The sequence below is a fragment of the Capricornis sumatraensis genome, chromosome 5 (genome assembly GCF_032405125.1).
Source record: "Capricornis sumatraensis isolate serow.1 chromosome 5, serow.2, whole genome shotgun sequence".
In the NCBI taxonomy this organism is placed as follows: domain Eukaryota; kingdom Metazoa; phylum Chordata; class Mammalia; order Artiodactyla; family Bovidae; genus Capricornis; species Capricornis sumatraensis.
The window spans coordinates 40442573-40465043 of NC_091073.1; the positions used below are offsets into that span (position 1 = coordinate 40442573).

Here is a 22471-nt window from a genome sequence, read left to right on the forward strand (position 1 = left end):
AATGGTGTATTTCCTTTATGTCTCTACTGATGATGTTGTTTGGTTCTTCTATTTTTAAAAATTTGCCCCACAATGAAATATTGTCTTGCACTATATTTTTTAAGAGATGGAATCAGTACCATGTCTACATTTACTTTATATAACTGGGAACTTCCCTGGTGGTTCAGTGGTTACCACTCTGCCTTTCTATTGCAGAGGGCACAGGTTCAATTCCTGGTCAAAGAATAAGATCCCACATGTTGCACTGTGTGCCCCACCCCCCCAGAAAAAATAGTTGTAGTCTACATAACTGAGTTTATCTCTTTTATGTTTATGTGTCTGTGTATCTCCCCGCCCCCCCCATCTTTGGAAACTGACGATTGTTATGAATAGTTAGATTGGTTGTCTCACATAGTTCACTAAAAGTCTTATTTCAGTGGATGTAATTGGAAGATTTTTGAAAATATCTGAGTCACTTATGCAAAGGCAGAATTTTAAAGATATGTTTCTGAGAGAATTGAGTTTTAGTGATTGTAGTTGTTCTTATATTGGCTTTAAAAAATCTAAATGCTCTGTAGAGATTTAGCTATTTTTTAAAATTTTAGTCTATTAAGTGTAAACCAAAGTAGTTGAATATAAAGATTTATTGAAACAGAAACTTAGCTTCTAAAGGGACAACATGTTCTACTATGGGGACTGCATTCTTCCTGCCATACCCCACCCCCCAACGTGCTAACTTGCATCAGGAACATGGACCACCACTCCCATTTCCCCTCTCTTGCCCTTGCAACCTTTTCTTTCCCCTTCTCCCACCTGTCTCCCTTCTGTCCTTTCTTCCACTCCTCTCCCTCATCTTAAACTCCTCTGCCCTCTCTTCCTCATTCTTTCCACTCTCCATCTCCTTCCCCACCTCTCTCTGCCTCTGGCACCCCTCCTTCTCTTCTCTTCTCTCTCCCCTGTCTCTGGTAAGACATGGTTATCCACTTTACACAAATAACAGGACAAAGAAGTTTGGTATATTTAACTTATATGCAGAGTATATCATGAAAAACGCTGGGCTGGAAGAAGCACAAGCTGGAATCAAGATTGCCAGGAGAAATATCAATAAGCTCAGATATGCAGATGACACCACCGTTATTGCAGAAAGTGAAGAGGAACTAAATAGCCTCTTGATGAAAGTGAAAGAGGAGAGTGAAAAAGTTGGCTTAAAGCTCAACATTCAGAAAATGAAGATCATGGCATCTGGTCCCATCAATTCATGGGAAATAGATGGGGAAACAGTGGAAACTGTGTCAGATTTTATTTTGCAGGGCTCCAAAATTACTGCAGAGGGTGACTGCAGCCATGAAATTAAAAGACGCTTACACTTTGGAAGGAAAGCTATGACCAACCTAGATAGCATATTGAAAAGCAGAGACATTACTTTGCCAACAAATGTCCATCTAGTCAAGGCTATGATTTTTCCAGTGGTCATGTATGGATGTGAGAGTTGGACTGTGAAGAAGGCTGAGCGCCGAAGAATTGATGCTTTTGAACTGTGGTGTTGGAGAAGACTCTTGAGAGTCCCTTGGACTGCAAGGAGATCCACCAGTCCATTCTAAAGGAGATCAGCCCTGGGTGTTCTTTGGAAGGAATGATGCTAAAGCTGAAACTCCAGTACTTTGACTACCTCATGCGAAAAGTTGACTCACTGGAAAAGACCCTGATGCTGGGAGGGATTGGGGGCAGGAGGAAAAGGGGACAACAGAGGATGAGATGGCTGAATGGCATCACCGACTCAATGGACGTGAATTTGAGTGAACTCCGGGAGTTGGTGATGGACAGGGAGGCCTGGCGTGCTGCGATTCATGGGGTCGCAAAGAGTCGGACATGACGGAGAGTCAGACACGACTGAGCGACTGATCTGAACTGAAGTGAAAGGCCACATCTTTCCCTTTTCAGAAATTCCTGTTTATCAGAACTATTAGAAACATGATTAGCTACAAGGAATGCAACATGTTATAATTACAAAGTATGACTTCAGTGCTGAAAGCTCCCTTTCAGCAGAGGTTAGGCAAAGAAAAGTTGTGGTCACTGAGGCTATGTTGGTTAAGTAAATACTAATTACACAGTCCATTCTTCATTATGATGTTTACTTTTTAAATTTGTGTGTGTGTGTTGTTACAAAGAGCGACTCCTAATTATGACATATCTTTGAATTATTTGTGAGGAGAGGGAAAGAAGATAACAGAAGCTAAATGCATGTGTAATTATTAATTCAGGAGACTTTGGCCTTTTTTATATTCAAGTATTTGGAATCAGCTTACCAAAGTTTATTGAGTTATCTTTTCTTCAGCTGAGCAGATTTTTCAAAATCTGAAGGGGAAATTTATAAAACAATATATTCTTATGTAAGCAGTAAGCATCTTTGGTTTCATGTTGTGAAATTGGTCTGTTTCAGTAGTGTCTGCTGGTAAACTCTTAGAAGTCCTGTGTATTCTTTTCTCCCTTGCAGATGAGTACCTCTACTCTGGAACAGCTTCTGATTTCCTTGGCAAGGATACTGCATTCACACGGTCCCTTGGGCCTACTCATGACCATTACATCAGAACTGACATTTCAGAACACCACTGGCTCAATGGTTAGTGATTTTCGCACTTTTGATTTTTTTGCCTTTGCTTTTGAGTAGATAAGAAACTCTGGATTGTTCGTTCAGATTTGTTTTGGAAGTTATGTAGCTCAATATATAAAATACATTTGAAAGAGTTCCTCACTGTGTTAGAAAGATCTCTAGGACTTATTGCGTATATAATAATAATAATAGCTGACATTTATTGTGCTGTGGTCCTTGACATTATTCCATGCTCTACTTGATTTTTAAAAATATTCACAATGTTTTAATGTGAGGGATGTGTTATTATTGTTATTTGCTTTTTAAAGATAAATAAACTGAGGTAGAGAGAAGTTGAGTAATTCGGTCAAGGTCTTAGGACTTGTCAGTTGCTGAGCTGGAGTTCAAGTTGGCAGTCTTTCTCCTATAGCCTATTTTTTAATGACTAAGCCAAATACTGTCTATGAACATAATAGAAAGCCAAATACTGTCTATGAACATAATAGAAAGGGGTTAGATTGTAATGCTAACTTCTTTTGCTGAAAAAAATTAGTTTTTCTTTTGGTTAAAATATGTCTCTCCAAAATTTTAAGCATATTGATATTAGTTTGATTATTTTTGTGTTTAAGGTCATACAGCATTTAGAGTTTCTAACAACAAAAAAGACCTCCTGAATGAATTTATTTAATGGAAAGAATGGTGAAAGCCTTTTTTTTTCCTTTTTCCTTTTGCCCTGCTGCCTTCCAACAGGTCAGGTTTTTATCATAATTTTCTACAGTTTTCCAGTTAACATAGGAACTTACTTCACCATATGGCAGAATAACTTAACACTGCTATTTAAGCAGGCACACAGCATTTCCCATTCCCACTAAAACCCATAAATATTAGGTTTTAGTGGAGGAGGCCTGGGTAGAGATTTCCTTGGGGCTATCTATGTATCTCTCAGCATCATTCAAGCAGTGACAACATAAACAAAAGGGAAAAACACTTTTAAAACATTTCTTTAGTCAAAACCTCCAGATCCATTTGTTTACACAACAATGTGATCCATTGACCAAGAGAGAACCCTATTAATAGAGTAAACAAACTTAGAATATCCCCAACTAAGTGATTACTGTTAACTTCTTAACACTTATGCAAGGCAGGACCATATCCTTGAATATTGTGAGGTTTTTGTGGCAATAACTTGGTTTGAGAATGACTCCTTAGATTTTACCAGCAGAAAAGCTTAGTTATCTCTTCAGGTAACAAAATAGTATGGCTTTAAAGTCAAGTATAAATTGTATTTCCCAGTCTTGGGATGGTAAATGTCATCATATTGCCACTCATTTAAGAGATTATTCTATTTTTTCCTTACTGGTGGAATGTTCAGAAGTCAGCAGTATTGCTAAGACAATAAATGTGAGAAATATGTATTCAGCTTTTATTTGTCTAGCATGCTGTTCTTAGTGCTATGAGAAGAGATTTACAAAGTAGGAAACTTGTGTTGGTTTAACTTGTTACTGATGAGCAGCTTTTAGGTCCTATGATATACTGAATGCTGTTCTGCCCATTGGGCCTGCAGGGATTATAGGGGAGGGTTGCCGACCTCCTGGATGATGAATGCCCAGAACATCAGAAGAGATGGTTGATGGGACTGAAAATCTGTGAATGTTTCCTGAAACTATTTTGAAGTTATCTATTATTTAATTTTTTATTTCAGTTTTTTATTTTATTGAAGTATAATTGATTTACAATGTTGCATTAATTTATGCTATATAGCAAAGTGAATCAGATATATTCAATATAGCTATTGAATATAGCTCTCTGTGCTATACAGTTGGAATTTGTTGTTTATCCATCCTGTATATACTGGTTTGCATCTCTTAATCCCAGACTCCCAGTCCTTTCATCTCCCACCCCTCTTGCCCTTGGCAACCTGTTCTCTACATCTGTGAATCTGTTTCTGTTTCACAGATTTGTTCATTTGTGTAGTATTTTAGGTTCCATATTTTGCTTCATATAATAATCTGTAGTTCCATCCATAATGCTGCAAATGACATTATTTCATTTTTTTTAATGGCTGAGTATTATCCCATTTTGTATAAATATTCCATATCTTCTTTACCTTCTTTATCCATTCATCTGTTGACAGGTTTAATTCTTTTTTTGTGTGTCTTTTTTTTAAGGTATAATTGATAAATAACATTTCACCAGTTTCAGGTGTACAACATAATAGTTGATACTTGTATATATTGTGAAATGATCACCATAATAAGTCTAGCTAACTTCTGTCAATACCTATAGAGAATTTTCCTTCTTGTGATGAAAACTTAAGATTTACTCTTAGCAACTTTCAAATATTCAATAAACTGTTATTAATTATAGTCATCATGATGTATATTACATCTCCAAAAGTTACTTATTTTATAACTGGAAAGTTGTATCTTTTGGATTCCTTTTACTAATTCCCTAATCTTAACAAGAGAATCATATCTTTGTTTTTTATAGAGATAAATGATAATAATAGGAAGGGAAGTAAGGAGGAAGACAAAGAGAGAAGGGCCATTACACCAAAGATAGTAAAATGAGGTTCAATTCAGTTCAGTCGCTCAGTCATGTCCAACTCTTTGCAACTCCAGGAATTGCAGCACACCAGGCCTCCCTGTCCATCATCAACTAGAGAACAAAAGTGGTGGCAGTGGAGGTGGATGTGGGACTATACAGCGACAAATAATTAAAATAGAAGATATTGTTTGGGAATAGAGAAAACCAAGGATATGAGCAAGAGAAGATTTGGGGTACTGAGAAAACTTTGCAATTATGGAAGTCAGTGGAAAGGAAGTAATTGGAGGGAGAAAGTAGAAGTCTCACTGAATTGAATGCAGGAAACTGATGAAGAATTAGAATTATCATTTATACTTGTAGAATGTTTAAGGCAGATTCCTTTGTCCTTGTTGTTCAGTTGCTTGGCTGGGACAGATTCTTTGTGACCCCATGCACCATGGCACGCCAGGCTTCCCTCTCCTTCACCATCTCCCTGAACTTGCCCAAACTCATGTCCATTGAGTCAGTGATGCCGTCTAACCATCTCATCCTCCATTGTCCCCTTCTCCTCCTGCCTTCAATCTTTCCCAGCATCAAGGTCTTTTCAAATGAGTCAGTTTTTCGTATCACGTGGCCTAAATATTGGAGTTTCAGCTTCAGCATCAGCCCTTCCAATGAATATTCAGAGTCATTTCCTTTAGGACTGACTGGTTTGATCTCCTTGCTGTCCAAGAGACTCTCCAGAGTCTTCTCCAGCACTGCAATTAGAAAGCATCAGTTCTTTGGTGCTTAGCCTTTTTATGGTCCAACTCTCACAACTGTACGTGACTTCTGGAAAAACTATAGCTTTGACCACATGGACCTTTGTTGGCAAAGTAATGTCTCTGCTTTTTAATATGCTGGCTAGGTTTGTCACAGCTCTTCTTCCAAGGAGCAATCATCTTTTAATTTCAAGCATCTTTTAATTTTCATAATAAGAGGGATGGTATAACCTGGTCTGCCTTGGACATTTTCAGTTTACATTTGCTGTTCTTTAACTCTGAGGTGTCTGAAGTTAGACATAAATTACAGCTCTGTTTATGTGTAACTTTATTACCTAAGTTTAAATAATGACCATCATTTTTTTGTGACTTTAGTCAAACTTTTCTGAGCATTTAAATTTTTTGTCTAAAAATTTGGCATAAATTCTCTGCGAAATTCTCTGGCAGGTCAGTGCTTTCACTGCTGAGGGCCCAAATTCGATCCCTGGCCAGGAAACTAAGATCTCACATGCTGCGTAGTGCAGCCAAAAGAAATCAATAACACATTTAAAAAATAAAAATAACAATTTGGCGTAATAATAGTATCTGTTCGCAGGGTGTTACAAGAATTAAATTGTATAGGGAAGTCTGATGAAAGACAATTGTAAAAGCAATTCAGTGTCAATATTGTCATTACCCTCATCGTCATTATTCCTGAAGGTGAGAGAGGCAGCAGGTGGGACTAAAGACCTGGGTGCTCTGATTCTCTGACATCTGTTTAATACTTAGCATTTTTAGGTATTAATCATCTGTTCTTCCTCTGTCTCTGTAATTCTGTGATCTTATCTATTCTAATAGCTTTAAATGTTTTCTCTGTTTTAGTGTTTTCTCAAACTTTATTTTCAACCTTTTCCTGTAACTGTGCTGTGCTGAATTGCTTATTCATGTCCGACTCTTTTTGACCCCATGGACTGTAGCCCGCCAGGCTCCTCTCTGTCCAGGGGGATTCTCCAGGCAAGAACACTGGAGTGGATTGTCATGCCCTCCTCCAGGGGATCGTCCCACCCAGGGATTTAATGCAGGTTTCCTGCATTGCAGGCGGATGCTTTACCATCTGAGCTACCAGTGAAAGTGAAAGTGAAGTCACTCAGTCATATCCGACTCTTTGCAACCCGTGGACTGTAGCCCACCAAGCTCCTCTGTCCATGGGATTCTCCAGGCAGGAATACTGGAGTGGGGTACCATTTCCTTCTCCAGAAGATTTTCCAACCCAGGAACCAAACTGGAGTCTTCTGCATGACAGGCGGATTCTTTACCAGCTGAGCTACCAGGGAAGCCCCTTCTTGTAACTAAGTTATCTTAAAAATATTTATTTGAATGTCTTACATTTTCATCTCAGTTTAAACAAAAGGAACTAGTTGCTAAATATGGGAATAAGATACCTAAGCCTTGGCCTTGATTGTGCCATTAAAATCATTTGAGATTTATACAAGTTGCTTAGTGAACTTTTGCTTGAGTTTCTTTGAATAGTAAATAGATGTAGAAAACAATAATAGGATTTAAAATCTAAAAGCCTGGGAATCTAGTTCAAAATTTTCTTGTTTTCCCTTTCTAAACTGCCCTCACCTATTTCCTGATTTTAATCTATCTTAACATTCTTAATTTCATCCACCACGTAACCTTGAAGCTATCTTTAATTTCTTCCTCTCCTTTATCTCCCTTTATCTAATCTATCACTAAGAGCCTTTACTTCCTTCAAAATATTGGTTGACCTTGTTTTTTCCATGGCCACCATCTTTCTTTAGGTCTCCATCACCTTGTCTCTGTTTTATTGCCACTATTTTGTTTGTTAACCCATTTCTCTATATCTGGTCTCTTATGCTTCAAATTAATTTTATATAGCTTCCATCCTAGTCACTGTTATTAGGCACTTTTAAAGTATTATCTCAGTTAGTGGTATAATTTTGAGAGAATTACTATTTCCACTTTACAGTTGGGGGTAGATTAGAAATCAGATTAATAGTCTGTGGTGAGACAGTTATTGTGCAATTGAAACTCAAGTAGGTGTCTCTAGCTCTAGACACTTTATTCTTTCTATTGTACGATACAGTCCACCAATCTAAATTCTCACCTTGTGGTTGCCCATCTGCTGCTCTTGCAGCCTCATTACAATCAGGGTCCATATCTCCATGCCATGTTGAGCAACAGCAAACTGAAGATGTGCTTGTGGAGACCATAGCAAATAGAGAACATGTGGGTTAGGCAAGCAATGTGAGCACCGTACACAGCTTAGTCAATATTGTGAACATTTGCTAAGGGATAGTCTGGCGAGATGGAGAAGGCAATGGCACCACACTCCAGCACTCCTACCTGGAAAATCCCATGGATGGAGGAGCCTGGTAGGCTGCAGTCCATGGGGTCACTAAGAGTCGGACGTGACTGGCAACTTCACTTTCACTTTTCACTTTCATGCATTGGAGAAGGAAATGGCAACCCACTCCAGTGTTCTTGCCTGGAGAATCTCAGGGATGGGAGAGCCTGGTGGGCTGCCGTCTATGGGGTCGCACAGAGTCGGACACGACTGAAGCGACTTGCAGCAGCAGCAGCAGCAGCAGCTGGGCAGAATCAGAAGAGCACAATGTGTCAGTAGACTCAGTCAGTCAGAAGCTTCCTGGTGCAAGGAAACTATGGCAGAGTAAGGGAAAAATGACAGAAACTATATGAGATTCTTGTAAAGACAAGCTAAGGGAAAAGATTGACTTTGTTGAGGGGACATTTCTATTCTCCATTTTCAGAAGTGGCCATTTTCCAGATATAGTCAGCCTAGTATCCAAAGATAGAGGTCAGAGGAGTCATCTGGATAGTGTCAGGAATATAGGGAGACAAAAAAGCAATGGTTGTTAAAGGAGCTGTGTTTGGGGGTTAGACATTATCTTATTCAAACTTTGCATTACACAAATTGAGACTCAGTGTGAAGAAGGGATGTGTTCAGGTCTCCAACTGCTCGGTCCATCCTTCACTTACTGACAAAAGTATCATATCATGTCTCCTGAATTTGGGTGGCAGTTATGGAGATAAAAACTGTTTCCTCTTTAAACTGGACCTGACACAGCCAAGTTGCTGATCCAGGCTACTTGCTCCAAAGCTGTTCTGTCCAATATGGTAGACAGTAGCCACTCATGGCTATTTAAATGTAAACTAATTAAAATTAAATAAAATTTCGTTTCTTAGTTACTCAAATCATATTTCAAGAATAGCCCTGTGGGCTGGAGGCTACTTTATTGGACAGCACAGATATAAAATATTTCCATCATCACAGAAATTTCTATTGGACAGCACTGGTCTAAAGTGTCAGTCAGTAAGTCAGTTCAGTCGCTCAATCGTGTCCAACTCTTTGCGATCCCATGAATCGCAGCACACCAGGCATCCCTGTCCATCACCAATTCCCGGACTTCACTCAAACTCATGTACATCGAGTCGATGATGCCATCCAGCCATTTCATCCTCGGTCGTCCCCTTCTCCTCCTGCCCCCAATCCCTCCCAGCATCAGAGTCTTTTCAAATGAGTCAACTCTTCACATGAGGTGGCCAAAGTATTGGAGTTTCAGCTTTAACATCAGTCCTTCCAATGAACACCCAGGACTGATCTCCTTTAGAATGGACTGATTGGGTCTCCTTGTAGTCCAAGGGACTCTCAAGAGTCTTCTCCAACACCACGGTTCAAAAACATCAATTCTTCAGCGCTCAGCCTTCTTCACAGTCCAACTCTCACATTTGTACATGACCACTGGAAAAACCATAGCCTTGACTAGATGGAAAGTAATGTCTAGTTGGCAAAGTAATGTCTCTGCTTTTTAATATGCTATCTAGGTTGGTCTAAAGTATACTTTTTATTAATTATGTACATAGCATAATCAGATAGTGTAATACCTGTCACATATCACAGTGCAATCCACAATCATATAATACAATGTGTAAATTTTCTTGACTACTTATTTAGCATGTAGATGTGAAACTCACTCTGGGGTTTTGTTCAGTTACTAAGAACTGACAGGTACTTGATGTTTCAAATAATGGGGCCAGTGTCAATGTCTAACTACTTTCTTTTATATATTATTGCATCATTCATTACTTTGTCTAATCCAATGCCAGAAGACATAAGAAGTATGACTCCTGATTCCTTCTTTGAGAAATGAATCCATCTATTAAATCCCTCACCAGGAGGCTGAAAACTTGTGAAGGTGAACCCTATGGCTGTTCTAGACAAAGTCTTAGATACTTCCACACTTTTCTTTATCAACTTAATCTTAGAACATTTAAGGAAATCTACAAGTCAGAGGGTTACTCAAACACATTAGACGTTTTTCATGAGAATTTTGAGATGAAAGTAAGAAGTATGACCATTTGGATAATGAAAACAAACAATGACGCCTCAGTTGCATATGTTTCTGTTTTCTTTCCTGGAGTAGATGAGAACTTTTGTTTTAAAATTTTTATTTCCAACATGTGGAGACAGTTTTCATTTGAAGTTTCTCTTGGAGTGCTCTTGTCTATAAATTGTTTTCCCACACAGAAGGATAACATTTTTCAAAAGTGGTAGGAAAAAGACACTACAAGAAGAAATAAAGGAAAATAAGGAACTCACTATGTCTTAAGTCCTGTTGTAGGTGTACTCATCTGGGTGAAACAATGTTCATAAGGAGAAATGAAAGTGATGTGCTTTCATCAGGCCATATGGATTTATGCCATTTTCATTTGGCAGGGTCTCTTGATGTCATGCTAAAAGTTAGGTTGTGAAAATGCACGATTTCAAACTCCATCCCTATTAAGACATGTGTTTCAAATGCCAAATGGGAGAAACGTACTCTAATAAAGCACAGGTGTCTCTTGGTATGAATTTAAATTATTTAATCCAACTATGCATGTCATATACTGGTGAAATGATATCTACTTTTACATAAACTTGGCAACAAGTCAGAAAAGAGTTTCTATCATAAAATACTAACATCAATATTCTAAGACATAGGACCTCAATTGAATCTGTGAGAAAGAAAATTCTCTTTCTTAAAACTGGTATTTATTTTTAACTCAAAATTACTTATTATTTAAATCACAGAATAGTGTACTGTTGGATACTAATGCTTTTTTTTTTCATAATTAGATTTCTTCACATAATAATAAATATTTGGCTTAAATACTTCCACCATTTAATTTGTTTACAGTACTCCCAAAATAATTTTCTTACAGTAATAATTTTTACATGAAAAAGAACCAACATTTAAGAATCCAATATCAATCCAAAACAACAGTCACTGAATAAACACAGTAAGATCATCTATGTTATATATTAGTTGAAATTTAAAAGAAATATAACTTGGAAAAACATGTACTCTATTTTGCCTCACTAATATTATAAAGAAATTTCTGGAATGGGGACTAGTGTCATACTTTAACTTTTGACCTTTTCAAATGGCAATACCTAGCAACAACACCTGGATAATGTTTTGCATAGCCAAAGAGGCTCTTCTGTGCATTTCTACAATAGAATATGAATTAACATGTTTATTTGTATTGCTTTCAGGCAGAGTACATTCCATTCTGTTGTAGAGCTGTGTTTTGTTTGTTGAATTCCGCAAATAAGAGAACACCAATCAGCCCATATAACTGCTGCTTCCATCTGTGTGTCTGAGGAAAGTTTTACAAACAACTCTTTCTCTCACAGTAAAAATCCTTTTTACTTGTAATGATTTTCTGTTTTAAATCACTGAGATCTCTTTTTCTCTCTGAAGAGAGAAGACTGCAAATTTTGTACCACTATGTTATTTTTAAAACTATAAATTTAGCTCAATCATGGGCTTCCATGGTGGCTCAGACAGTAAAGAATCTGCCTGTAATGTGGAAGATCCGGATTTGATCCCTGGGTTGGAAAGATCCCCTGGAGAAAGGAATGGCAGCCCACTCCAGTATTCTTGCCTGGAGAATTCCATGGATAGAAGAGCGTGTACAATCCATGGGGTCGCAAATAGTTGGACCTGACTGAGTGACTAACACTTACTGTGTTATTTTTAAAAGTATAAATTCAACTCAATCATGGCAGTAGTTCTGATACTAAAATTACAAAGGGTCATCAGGCTACATGTAGATAACTTCTACTTAAGTTCTTTTAAGCACTATGATAAATTCTACTTGTGTCGTCCCCATTTTAAGCTTATGTATTTGTTGAGATAAAACAAGCCAATTGTATTCCTATAATTTCTATATCATTTCTGAAATCCTAGCTGTCCAAGGGACTCAAGAGTCTTCTCCAACACCACAGTTCAAAAGAATCAATTATTTGGCCCTCAGCTTTCTTTATAGTCCAACTCTCATATTCATACATGACCACTGGAAAAACAATAAATTTGACTAGATGGATCTTTGTTGGCAAAGTAATGCTTTTAAGGTTGGTCATAACTTTTCTTAGGTTATGCCTAAGCTTGGTCATAACTTTTCTTCCAAGGAGTAAGTGTCTTTTAATTTCATAGCTGCAATCACCATCTGCAGTGACTTTGGAGCCCCCCAAAATAAAGTCTGCCACTGTTTCCCCATCTGTTTGCCATGAAGTGATAGGATCACATGCTATGATCTTAGTTTTCTGAATGTTGAGCTTTAAGCCAACTTTTTCACTCTCCTCATTCACTTTCATCAAGAGGCTCTTTATTTCTTCTTCACTTTCTGCTTTAAGGGTAGTATCATCTGCATATTCAAAGTTATTAATATTTCTCCCAGCAATCTTGATTTCAGCTTGTGCTTCATCCAGCCTGTGTTTCTCATGATTTACTCAAGTTAAATAAGCAGGGTAATAATATACAGCCTTGATGTATTCCTTTCCCTATTTGGAGCCAGTCTGTTCTTCCATGTCCAGTTCTAACTGTTGCTTTCTGACCTACATACAGATTTCTAAAGAGGCAGGTCAGGTGGTCTGGTATTACCATCTCTTTCAGAATTTTCCACAGTTTGTTGTGTTCCACACAGTCAAAGTCCTTGGCATAGTCAATAAAGCAGAAATAGATGTTTTTCTGGAACTCTCTTGCTTTTTTAATAATCCAGTGAATGTTGGCAATTTGATCTCTCATTCCTCTACCTTTTCTAAATCCAGCTTGAACATCTGGAAGTTCACAGTTCACACACTGTTGAAGCCTGGCTTGGAGAATCAGAGCATTACTTTACTAGCATGTGAGATGAGTGCACTTCTGTGGTAGTTTGAGCATTCTGTGACATTGCCTTTCTTTGGGATTGGAATGAAAACTGACCTTTTCCAGTCCTGTGGCCACTGCTGAGTTTTCCAAACTTGCTGGCATATTGAGTGCAGCACTTTCATAGCATCATCTTTTAGGATTTGAAATAACTCACCTGGAATTCCATCACCTCCACTAGCTTTGTTCGTAGTGATGCTTCCTAAGGCCCACTTGACTCTGCATTCCAGGATGTCTGGCTCTAGGTGAGTGATCATACCATCATGATTATCTGGGTCATGATCTTTTTTGTATAGTTCTTCTGTGTATTCCTGCTACCTCTTCTTAATATCTTCTGCTTCTGTTAGATCCATACCATTTCTGTCCTTTATCGAGCCCATCTTTGCATGAAATGTTCCCTTGGTATCTCTAATTTTCTTGAAGAGATCTCTAGTCTTTCCCATTCTTTTTGTTTTCCTTTATTTCTTTGCACTGATCACTGAGAAAGGCTTTCTTATCTCTCTTTCTGTTCTTTGGAACTCTGCATTCAAATGGGTATACCTTTCCTTTTCACTTCTCTTCTTTTCACAGCTATTTGTAAGGCCTCTTCAGACAGCCATTTTGCTTTTTTGCATTTATTTTTCTTGGGGATGGTCTTGATCCCTGTCTGCTGTATAATCTCACAAACCTCCATCCATAGTTCTTCAGGCATTCTGTCTATCAGATCTAATCCCTTGAATCTATTTGTCACTTCCACGGTATAATCCTAAGGGATTTGATTTTGGTCATACCTGAATGGTCTAGTGGTTTTCCCTATTTTCTTCAATTTTACTCTGAATTTGGCAATAAGGAGTTCATGATCTGAGCCACAGTCAGCTCCTGGTCATGTTTTTGCTAACTGTATAGAACTTCTCCATCTTTGACTGTAAAGAATATAATCAATCTGATTTCGGTATTGACCATCTTTCTGGTGATGTCCATGTGTAGAGTCTTCTCTTGTGTTGTTGGAAGAGGGTGTTTGCTATGACCAGTGCATTCTCTTGACAAAACTTTATCAGCCTTTGCCCTGCTTCATTCTCTACTCCAAGGCCAAAGTTGCCTGTTACTCCAGGGGTTTCTTGACTTCCTACTTTTGCATTCCAGTCCCCTTTATGAAAATGACATCTTTTTTGGTTGTTAGTTCTAAAAGGTCTTGTGGGTCTTCACAGAACCATTTTAGCTTCTTCAGCATTACTGCTTGTTGCATAGACTTGAATTACCATGATGTCAAATGGTTTGCCTTGGAAACAAACAGAGATCATTCTGTCATTTTTGAGATTGCATCCAAGTACTGCATTTTGGAGTCTTTTGTGACTATGGTGGCCACTCCATTTCTTCTAAGAGATTCTTGTCCATAGTAGTAGGTATACTGGTCATCTGAATTAAATTCACCCATTCCAGTCGACTTTAGTTTGCTGATTCCTAAAATGTCGACATTTACTCTTGCCATCTCTTGTTTGACCACTTTCAATTTGCCTTGATTCATGGACCTGACATTCCAGGTTCCTATGCAATATTGCTCTTTACAGCATTGGACTTTGCTTCTATCACCAGTCACATCCACAACTGGGTGCTGTTTTTGCTTTGGCTCCATCTCTGCATTCTTTCTGGAGTTATTTCTCCACTGATCTCCAGTAGCATATTGGGCACCTACCAACCTGGGGAGATCATCTTTCTGTATAGTTTCCATTTTATTCCTTTTTTGTCCCTGTCTAATTATGAATACTTTGTATTAAAGTCTTCACTCCTCCTGTCCATCCATGCATCTGCATGACTGACCTAGGGTTAATGAGTCCTGTCTATGTTCTTTTCCTGTATATGAAATGGTAATCTATGGCAGTGACTCTTAAATAAGAATTTTTACAAATCCTTGTAAAAATCACCTATGGGGTTTTATTTATTTCATTTATATATTTTAAAAATATACATGCCAGTGCAGCAGGAGATTTGTATCCAGGTCAGTCGCATTGAATTGAGGCATCTGTAAATTCAAAAAGGTGCTATATATTATTATCAATACCTGATCTGTGCCTGTGGAAACCCACAATTGGTTGTCCTTTTCTCTACTCATTGTTCCAATCTTTTCAAGTCATTGGAAACATCAAGACTGGCCCTTCTTCTTAGCCATATCTTGGCCTTCTGTCAGTATTTTCTTTATCCAGATTGTAACTGAACAAAGAGTCAATTTTTGCTCACTTTGTGTTCTTTGATCCTAGAAGTTTTTCTTGTTCTAAGTGCCTTTGCATATAGTAGTAATCAAATATATCATTACTTTTTATGAATATGCTGGAATCCTAATGCTACATTTATAAGAAATTTTATTTCCACAGAAATATTTTTTAAAGAAAACATGATATATTTAAATCAAAAATTAATTTGTGACTAAAAAGAATTTTAACTTTGCTCAGATATTCAAAACTATTTGTGATGTATCAACAATTTAAAAGCAGGGCTGGAGGGAAAAACAAAAAGCCTTCTGTAGAATTGTTAATGGAACTTGCTAACTTAAGATTAATTATAAAAGAAAATTTTTAAAATGCTATGTGATTTTCTATAAATTTTTTTGTGTAATTTAGAACCATATCAAAGTGAGATTATTGAGAACATAAAAATCCACTGGAGTTCTAAATTCCAGGGAAAGAACAAGGAAATGACAAAAAATAAAAGGGAGAAAGTTCATGCAGATACTTCCCACCCACCCACCCCAGTCTTTTCCTCTTAAGGTTTCACATTTAAGCAGAGAAGAGACTGGATGGGAGACCCAGGGTTGACCCAGAGAGGCTGGGATGATAAAGACTGAACTACTCATCACTTAGAATCAAACTTTAACTTTTGTCTGTTGAAGGAGTCTTTTGTGAAGTCTTGTTTCCTGGGCTATTGATCAACTGTTGTGTATTTGCAGGGGCATGGGTTTTAATACCATGGGGAACCTGGCAATCAGGGCCCTGATCAAAACAAAAGCAGTGTTACTTTTTCACCTCCTACTTATTATATTTATTTTTTGGGAAACTTTGTTTTCTCTCATTCCTGCTTCTACTTCCTAAAGAGTGCTCATTGCTTTCTTCCAGGCATCTTGTATATTCTACTTAATTGAAGTCCTTTATTCCTCATTAACCAATTTTTGTCTTTCCTCTAATCAAATGATTTTTATTAATCAAAATGTTTATTTCTGAACTAGTATCATCCAATAACAGATCTGTTACTCCCAGATCTGTATGTTGACCATATAAATGGTTAACTCTCATTTATATAAAACTAAGACTTAAAAGGCCAAGTACTTTTTAAACAAGGCATTAGTAACCCAAATTGACTTGTCACTGATGCAACTGCAAAGGAGCTAATTGTATTGCCATCATTTTTTTTTGCTTGATATGCATCATGGACAATTTTCCCTGCCAGTACATTTAGAACTGCTTCATTTTTAATAACTACATGTTATACAATTGATAACAATTGTGTGAAAATGCTCAATTTTCCATCATTCTCTTGTTTGTGGCCCTAATAATCATTATTATCATCCCAGTCATTTTAATAATGAATAACATTTATTAAATCCTTATTATGTGTCAGACACTACTGGATAGTAAATGCTTTACATGTATTAATTTACTTGATTATCATATTAGTGACCCTAGATATGATGATATCGGTAACCTCATATTAGGTATGAGAAAATTGAGGAATAGAGAAGTAAAAGATTTTTTGCATAAGGTCACCTTTCCAGTAAGTGGCAGAGACAGGATATAAACTTGGAAAGAGTGTCCTCAGAGCCAACACTGAAGTCAACCCAAGCATTTTACTGGTTGGTTGAGTTTTTTTGGCAGTTACACAAACTTCAGCAAATAACATCATAATATATCAAAATCTGAGATATGTTTATAGTTTTTCCTGACCTCTTCATAATGGAAACTGGTTGAAAAACCGATCATAAAAAAGGAAAATATAAAAGTCCAATCATAAACAAGGAAAGTATAAAATCATTGACTCTCTCGGTTTGAAAAAAGGACTTTATGTGTAATTCAGTTGAACTGAGATAATTATGAATCTCAGCCAGTCATGTTCCCACCTGGTCTCTGGAGTCCTAAAGAACTTGTTCAAAACTTCTTTGTGCGAATACCTGTTCCTACTTTGTGTCATGTTTATTTGTGTATATGCCTCACTTCCACATTTCATTCATGTTTTTTATTCTGCTGCTAATTGTTTTATATACAAAAGATACCAGTATTATTGTGGCTGAATTATTTCAGTATTTTAATGTAGAGCTTCTTTTCTTCCAAACAGGAGCAAAATTTATTGGAACTTTCCCCATCCCAGACACCTATAATCCAGATGATGATAAAATATATTTCTTTTTTCGTGAATCATCTCAAGAAGGGAGTACTTCTGATAAGACCATCATTTCTCGAGTTGGAAGAGTTTGTAAGGTATGATATATTTATTTTACTTTAGGCATATGTGTATATGTATGAATAATTAACCATGTAATTTTGAAGTTAATCCCATTATTCATAAATGGCAGAGTAAATTCATGTTATCCTATACATATAATCTTTGAGATCCAAAACGGAAAAGAATCAAAAATTTTCCAATGTTAAAAATTATTTTTTCAAATCCCTGAGCTGTTTGCAGGTTTGAGTTAGCTCTGCTTGGCAGTTTGCTCCTTTTTATTGGTGGGCTACACCTCTGCCAGCTATCACTATTCCCAGTAAGACCACTGCATTGTCCTGATCCGTGGACATTAAAATGTTTTGTACATTAAATAATCTTATTTTTAAATAGATAGTAGCAGCATCACTAGCAGAATCATATCCCATAGTTTTTAATCAAAACACATCGCATGTAAAATTATATATTTTTGCATAATAAGTTGAAAATGTAGTTATAATCTTACTATTTATTTTGTAGAGCATTAATCTAGATTAGGTTCTGAGAGAAAAACGTGATAAGAAGGAAACACAAATAAACCAAAGAGCAAAACATTTGAAGAAAACTGAAATTTTTAATACTACCATTTTGTGGAAATTACAAGAAAACAGAAACTCTATGAAACACTTCCATTTTGTGCCATCAAAGCTGTCATGTAAATACAAGCTTTATAGAATAAAAATACTACTGCGATCATACTTTACAGCATATTCTTTTGTTAGTGTGGATTTATCTTCACTAAAATCACTTTTCTTAAATATCCAGACACCTTCGGCATTAACTCAGTTATTAAGAGGAAGAGCTGTTAACTTAATAAATACTCTCAGTGGGAAGGTTTCTTTGGTCTTGTACAAACTTTTCATTTTCTTCCATCTGAGCCTATCACTTTTTTTTCTCAACCTGTGCCCTCAGGCTTTTGAACACTTCCAGGGACAGAAACACAAACCTTCATTGCCCTTAAAAGTGCTAATGAAAACACAGTTTTTGAAAGAGACCAAACTTGTGAGTGCAGATCATTCTTTATCTAGTGTCCTAGCCAGTAATGCTGTCTCCCATTGATCCCTTCACCCCCAGGGGACAGTCTCTGAAAAGCATCCTCATTCTTTCAAAGTCTTAAGAATTCACAGTCATTTCTCTTGAAGTCTCTCTCCTGGAGATGAATGGCCATTGCTTGGAGTAGTCGTAGTATGTGAGTGTACTGAAGCATGCCTTAGCACAACAGTACCCCAGCCCGGAGGCTGTGCTGTGGATGGACATCATTTGTACACATGAACCATAATAAGTATGTCACGAGAGATTTACAACAGTTAGATGTATTTTAAGAGTCACTTTGTGATGAACACATATAACAAGTATTAGCTTTGCGAACCAGTCCAATACTTATTTCTTGATAGGTCGATTCTATTTAATAGAAATTTGTTTATAACAAAGTCATGTTTTTACCCTCATATTAAATATACTGAAAGTTAACTTTAGAAGTGAAGAAATACACAGGTTGCCCCATTTATACATTTGTATTATAAAAATATAATCTAGACTTTAAGTATCAGCATGGGTTATTTTATTTATGGACAAACTCCAATAGAACTGAAAAAACAGAGACTGAAATATGAGTCTTTCTATCACAAAAAACTTCTGAGACCACACAGCAAGATTTTGCCATGCTATTATGTTTGGATAAAAAAGCTAACAAATTGTGAGATCAAATAAGAATGTGAGATGGACGAATTTCCTTCAAAAAAATGAAATAGAGGTTATTCTTAAATTGATGCATCTCTTTACTCAATCCCTGTCTTCAGTTAGCACCATCTTCAAAATTTCCTGCTACACGTATGATCCACTGGTCAATGTTTGCAATATTTGGTTCTAAATGCATCTTTGTAATTTCTTAATTTCTGTCCTGCCCTGTCCAAGTTTCTAACTTACCTAATAATTTAGGATTAGCTTAGTAAAAAGTAAGCACTCCTAAGATTTCACTGGCAAGATTAAAAATGATTTGAAATCTTAAAAAAAAAAGTCCTGCAAAAGAATAACAAGTTTAATTTTAAAAAATAGCTATTGAGCATCATCATGGTTGCTATTATACATTATTTTCACACACACAATATTTTTGTGACACTTTTGGGAATATATTTATTCCTCTGTTTCATTTTTTTTTAATCCAAAAGGTTATTATAATACTGTTTTTCTGTTTTCGACAAATAGTAACATAATGTATGTCTATGCCGTGAAACAACATGATGTTCAATTAAAAAAGATCTAAGAAGGAAGAGAGCATGCTAGAGAGAGTTAAGACTAACTGTCCACTGTACTGAATTTACAAAGCTTTTCAGTAACATGAGCTTTTCCTGAGTATAAAGCTTTTCCTTTATACTATTTGTTCCACCAGGATATCCTTATTCCACAAGGGTATTTTTTAGGAAATACTAAGCTTTTGTTGTTCTTGTTGTTATTGTTTTGTTTTCTTTTGGGGAGGCTTCCTTGGTAGCTCAGCTGGTCAAGAATCTGCCTGCAATGCAGGAGACCCCAGTTCAATTCCTGGGTTGGAAAGATCTGCTGTAGAAGGGATAGGCTACCTATCCAGTATTCTTGGGCTTCCCTGGTGGCTCAGGTGGTAAAGAATCTGCCCACAATGCTGGGGACCTGGGTTCAATCCCTGGATTGGGAAGATTCCCCTGAAAAAGGGAATGGCTACCCACTCCAATATTCTGGCCTAGATAATTCCATGGACTATACAGGTCACAAAGAGTCAGACACGACTGACAGACTTTCATTTTCAGTTTTATCTGAGAACCTTCAGCCCAGTAAAAAACTGTTGACATTTTAAGAGCTCTCTACCTCTACAGCTACTAAAGTAAAAGTTGTTTTATTGACCTGACAAAGGAATTACCATTAGACTGAGTGGTAGAGGGACCAGATATCAAATTGCCAACATCTGCTGGATCATTGAAAAAGCAAGAGAGTTCCAGAAAAACATCTATTTCTGTTTATTGACTATGCCAAAGCCTTTGACTGTGTGGATCACAATAAACTGTGGAAAATTCTGAAACAGATGGGAATATCAGACCACCTGACCTGCCTCTTGAGAAACCTATATGCAGGTCAGGAAGCAACAGTTAGAACAACAAACAGACTGGTTCCAAATAGGAAAAGGAGTACGTCAAGGCTGTATATTGTCACCCTGCTTAATTAACTTATATTCAGGGTACATCATGAGACATGCTGGGCTGGATGAAGCACAAGCTGGAATCAAGATTGCTGGGAGAAATATCAATAACCTCAGATATGCAGATGACACCACCTTTATGGCAGAAAGTGAAGAAGAACTAAAGAGCCTCTTGATGAAAGTGATAGCGAGTGAAAAAGTTGGCTTAAAGCTCAACATTCAGAAAACTAAGATCATGGCATCCAGCCCCATCACTTCATGGCACATAGATGGGGAAACAGTGGAAACAGTGTCAGACTTTATTTTGGGGGGCTCCAAAATCACTGCAGATGGTGATTGCAGCCATGAAATTAAAAGACGCTTACTCCTTGGAAGAAAAGTTTTGACCAAACTAGACTGCATGTTAAAAAGCAGAGACATTACTTTGTCAGCAAAAGTCTGTCTAGTCAAGGCTATAGTTTTTCCAGTAGTCATGTATGGATGTGAGAGGTGGACTATAAAGTGAGCTGAGTGCAGAATAATTGATGCTTTTGAACTGTGGTGTTGGAGAAGACTCTTGAGAGTCCCTTGGACTGCAAGGAGATCCAACCAGTCCATCCTAAAGGAGATCAGTTCTGGGTGTTCATTGGAAGGATTGATTTGAAACTGAAACTCCAATACTTTGGCCACTTGAGGCAAAGAGCTGACTCATTTGAAAAGACCCTGATGCTGAGAAAGATTGAGGGCGGGAAGAGAAGGAGACCACAGAGGATGAGATGGTTGGATGGTATCATCGACTCAATGGACATGAGTTTGGTTAGACTCCGGGAGTTGGTGATGGACAGGGAGGCTTGGCGTGCTGCAGTTCATGGGGTCACAAAGAGTCGGACATGACTGAGCAACTTAACTGACTGACTGGTATATTTTTATTGGCAGGGAGGAGGTTTTGGAAATAGGCAAAAATTACACAAAAATGAACAAAGAACTGCTTACATGATAAGGGTGAATCTTTTTGTAACCCCCTCCTTTATTATTTTATTATTTCATTATTTCAATAACAAAACATAAGTTCAGTGCAAACTGCAGTACACTAGATGCTGGGTGATAAGTAAATTGCTGTCTATCTTCTTTAACACCTTACAATACAGGTGAGGGTAATTGAGATACAAGCAAATAATCACAGTGTAATGTGGTCAAGGTCAGACTGAGAACTCTGTGCACTCCATGAAGCCTAATAATTGAGAGATAGGAGGACTACACCAAGGACAGGAAAGGAGGATAGGCATTTCAGGTAGCCTTGTGACAAAATACATTTTGTTTGCAGAACAGTGATATCTTGTTGTCAGTGGAAATTGAGAGATTGGTGGGGAGCAATGTTATCTCTTAAATTGTGGTTAATTGGAAGATAAACAGTATTATTTTCATATTAAGGAGTTTCAATTCTATCATTCAGACAATGAGAAGTTATAAATGTTTTTAGGAAGGGAAGTGACCTCTAGGTATTTAGCAGTTCTTTGAGGAATGCATCTGCATTGAGAAATATTTGTGACTGAGAGACCTGTTAGGTAGTTTCCCAAAGAAAGTAGGAATGAAGAGATATGGGTAAGTTCAAGAGATATTTTTAAAATAGAATGTATGTTAATTTCTAAAAGGTCCTAAATTTACTACCACTCTTATTAATTGCCTGGTGTAGAAAAGGATTGTCCAATAGAACTTTCTGCAATGATGGGAATGTTCTATATCTAAACTCTACATCATAGTAGCCATGTGGCTATTACTGATCACATATGCCTAATATGACTAATATAGCTAA

The 22471-nt window shown here is 37.2% G+C and overlaps 1 protein-coding gene across 1 annotated transcript in view; it reads left to right on the top strand.

Moving 5' to 3' along the window:
- Positions 1-22471, top strand: part of SEMA3D (semaphorin 3D) — a 144360-nt gene that overhangs the window by 58283 nt on the left and 63606 nt on the right. The window contains exons 6-7 of the mRNA XM_068973015.1: positions 2474-2599; positions 17370-17512. Coding sequence (XP_068829116.1) covers positions 2474-2599; positions 17370-17512 — 269 coding nt within the window. The remainder of the gene's footprint in view (positions 1-2473; positions 2600-17369; positions 17513-22471) is intronic.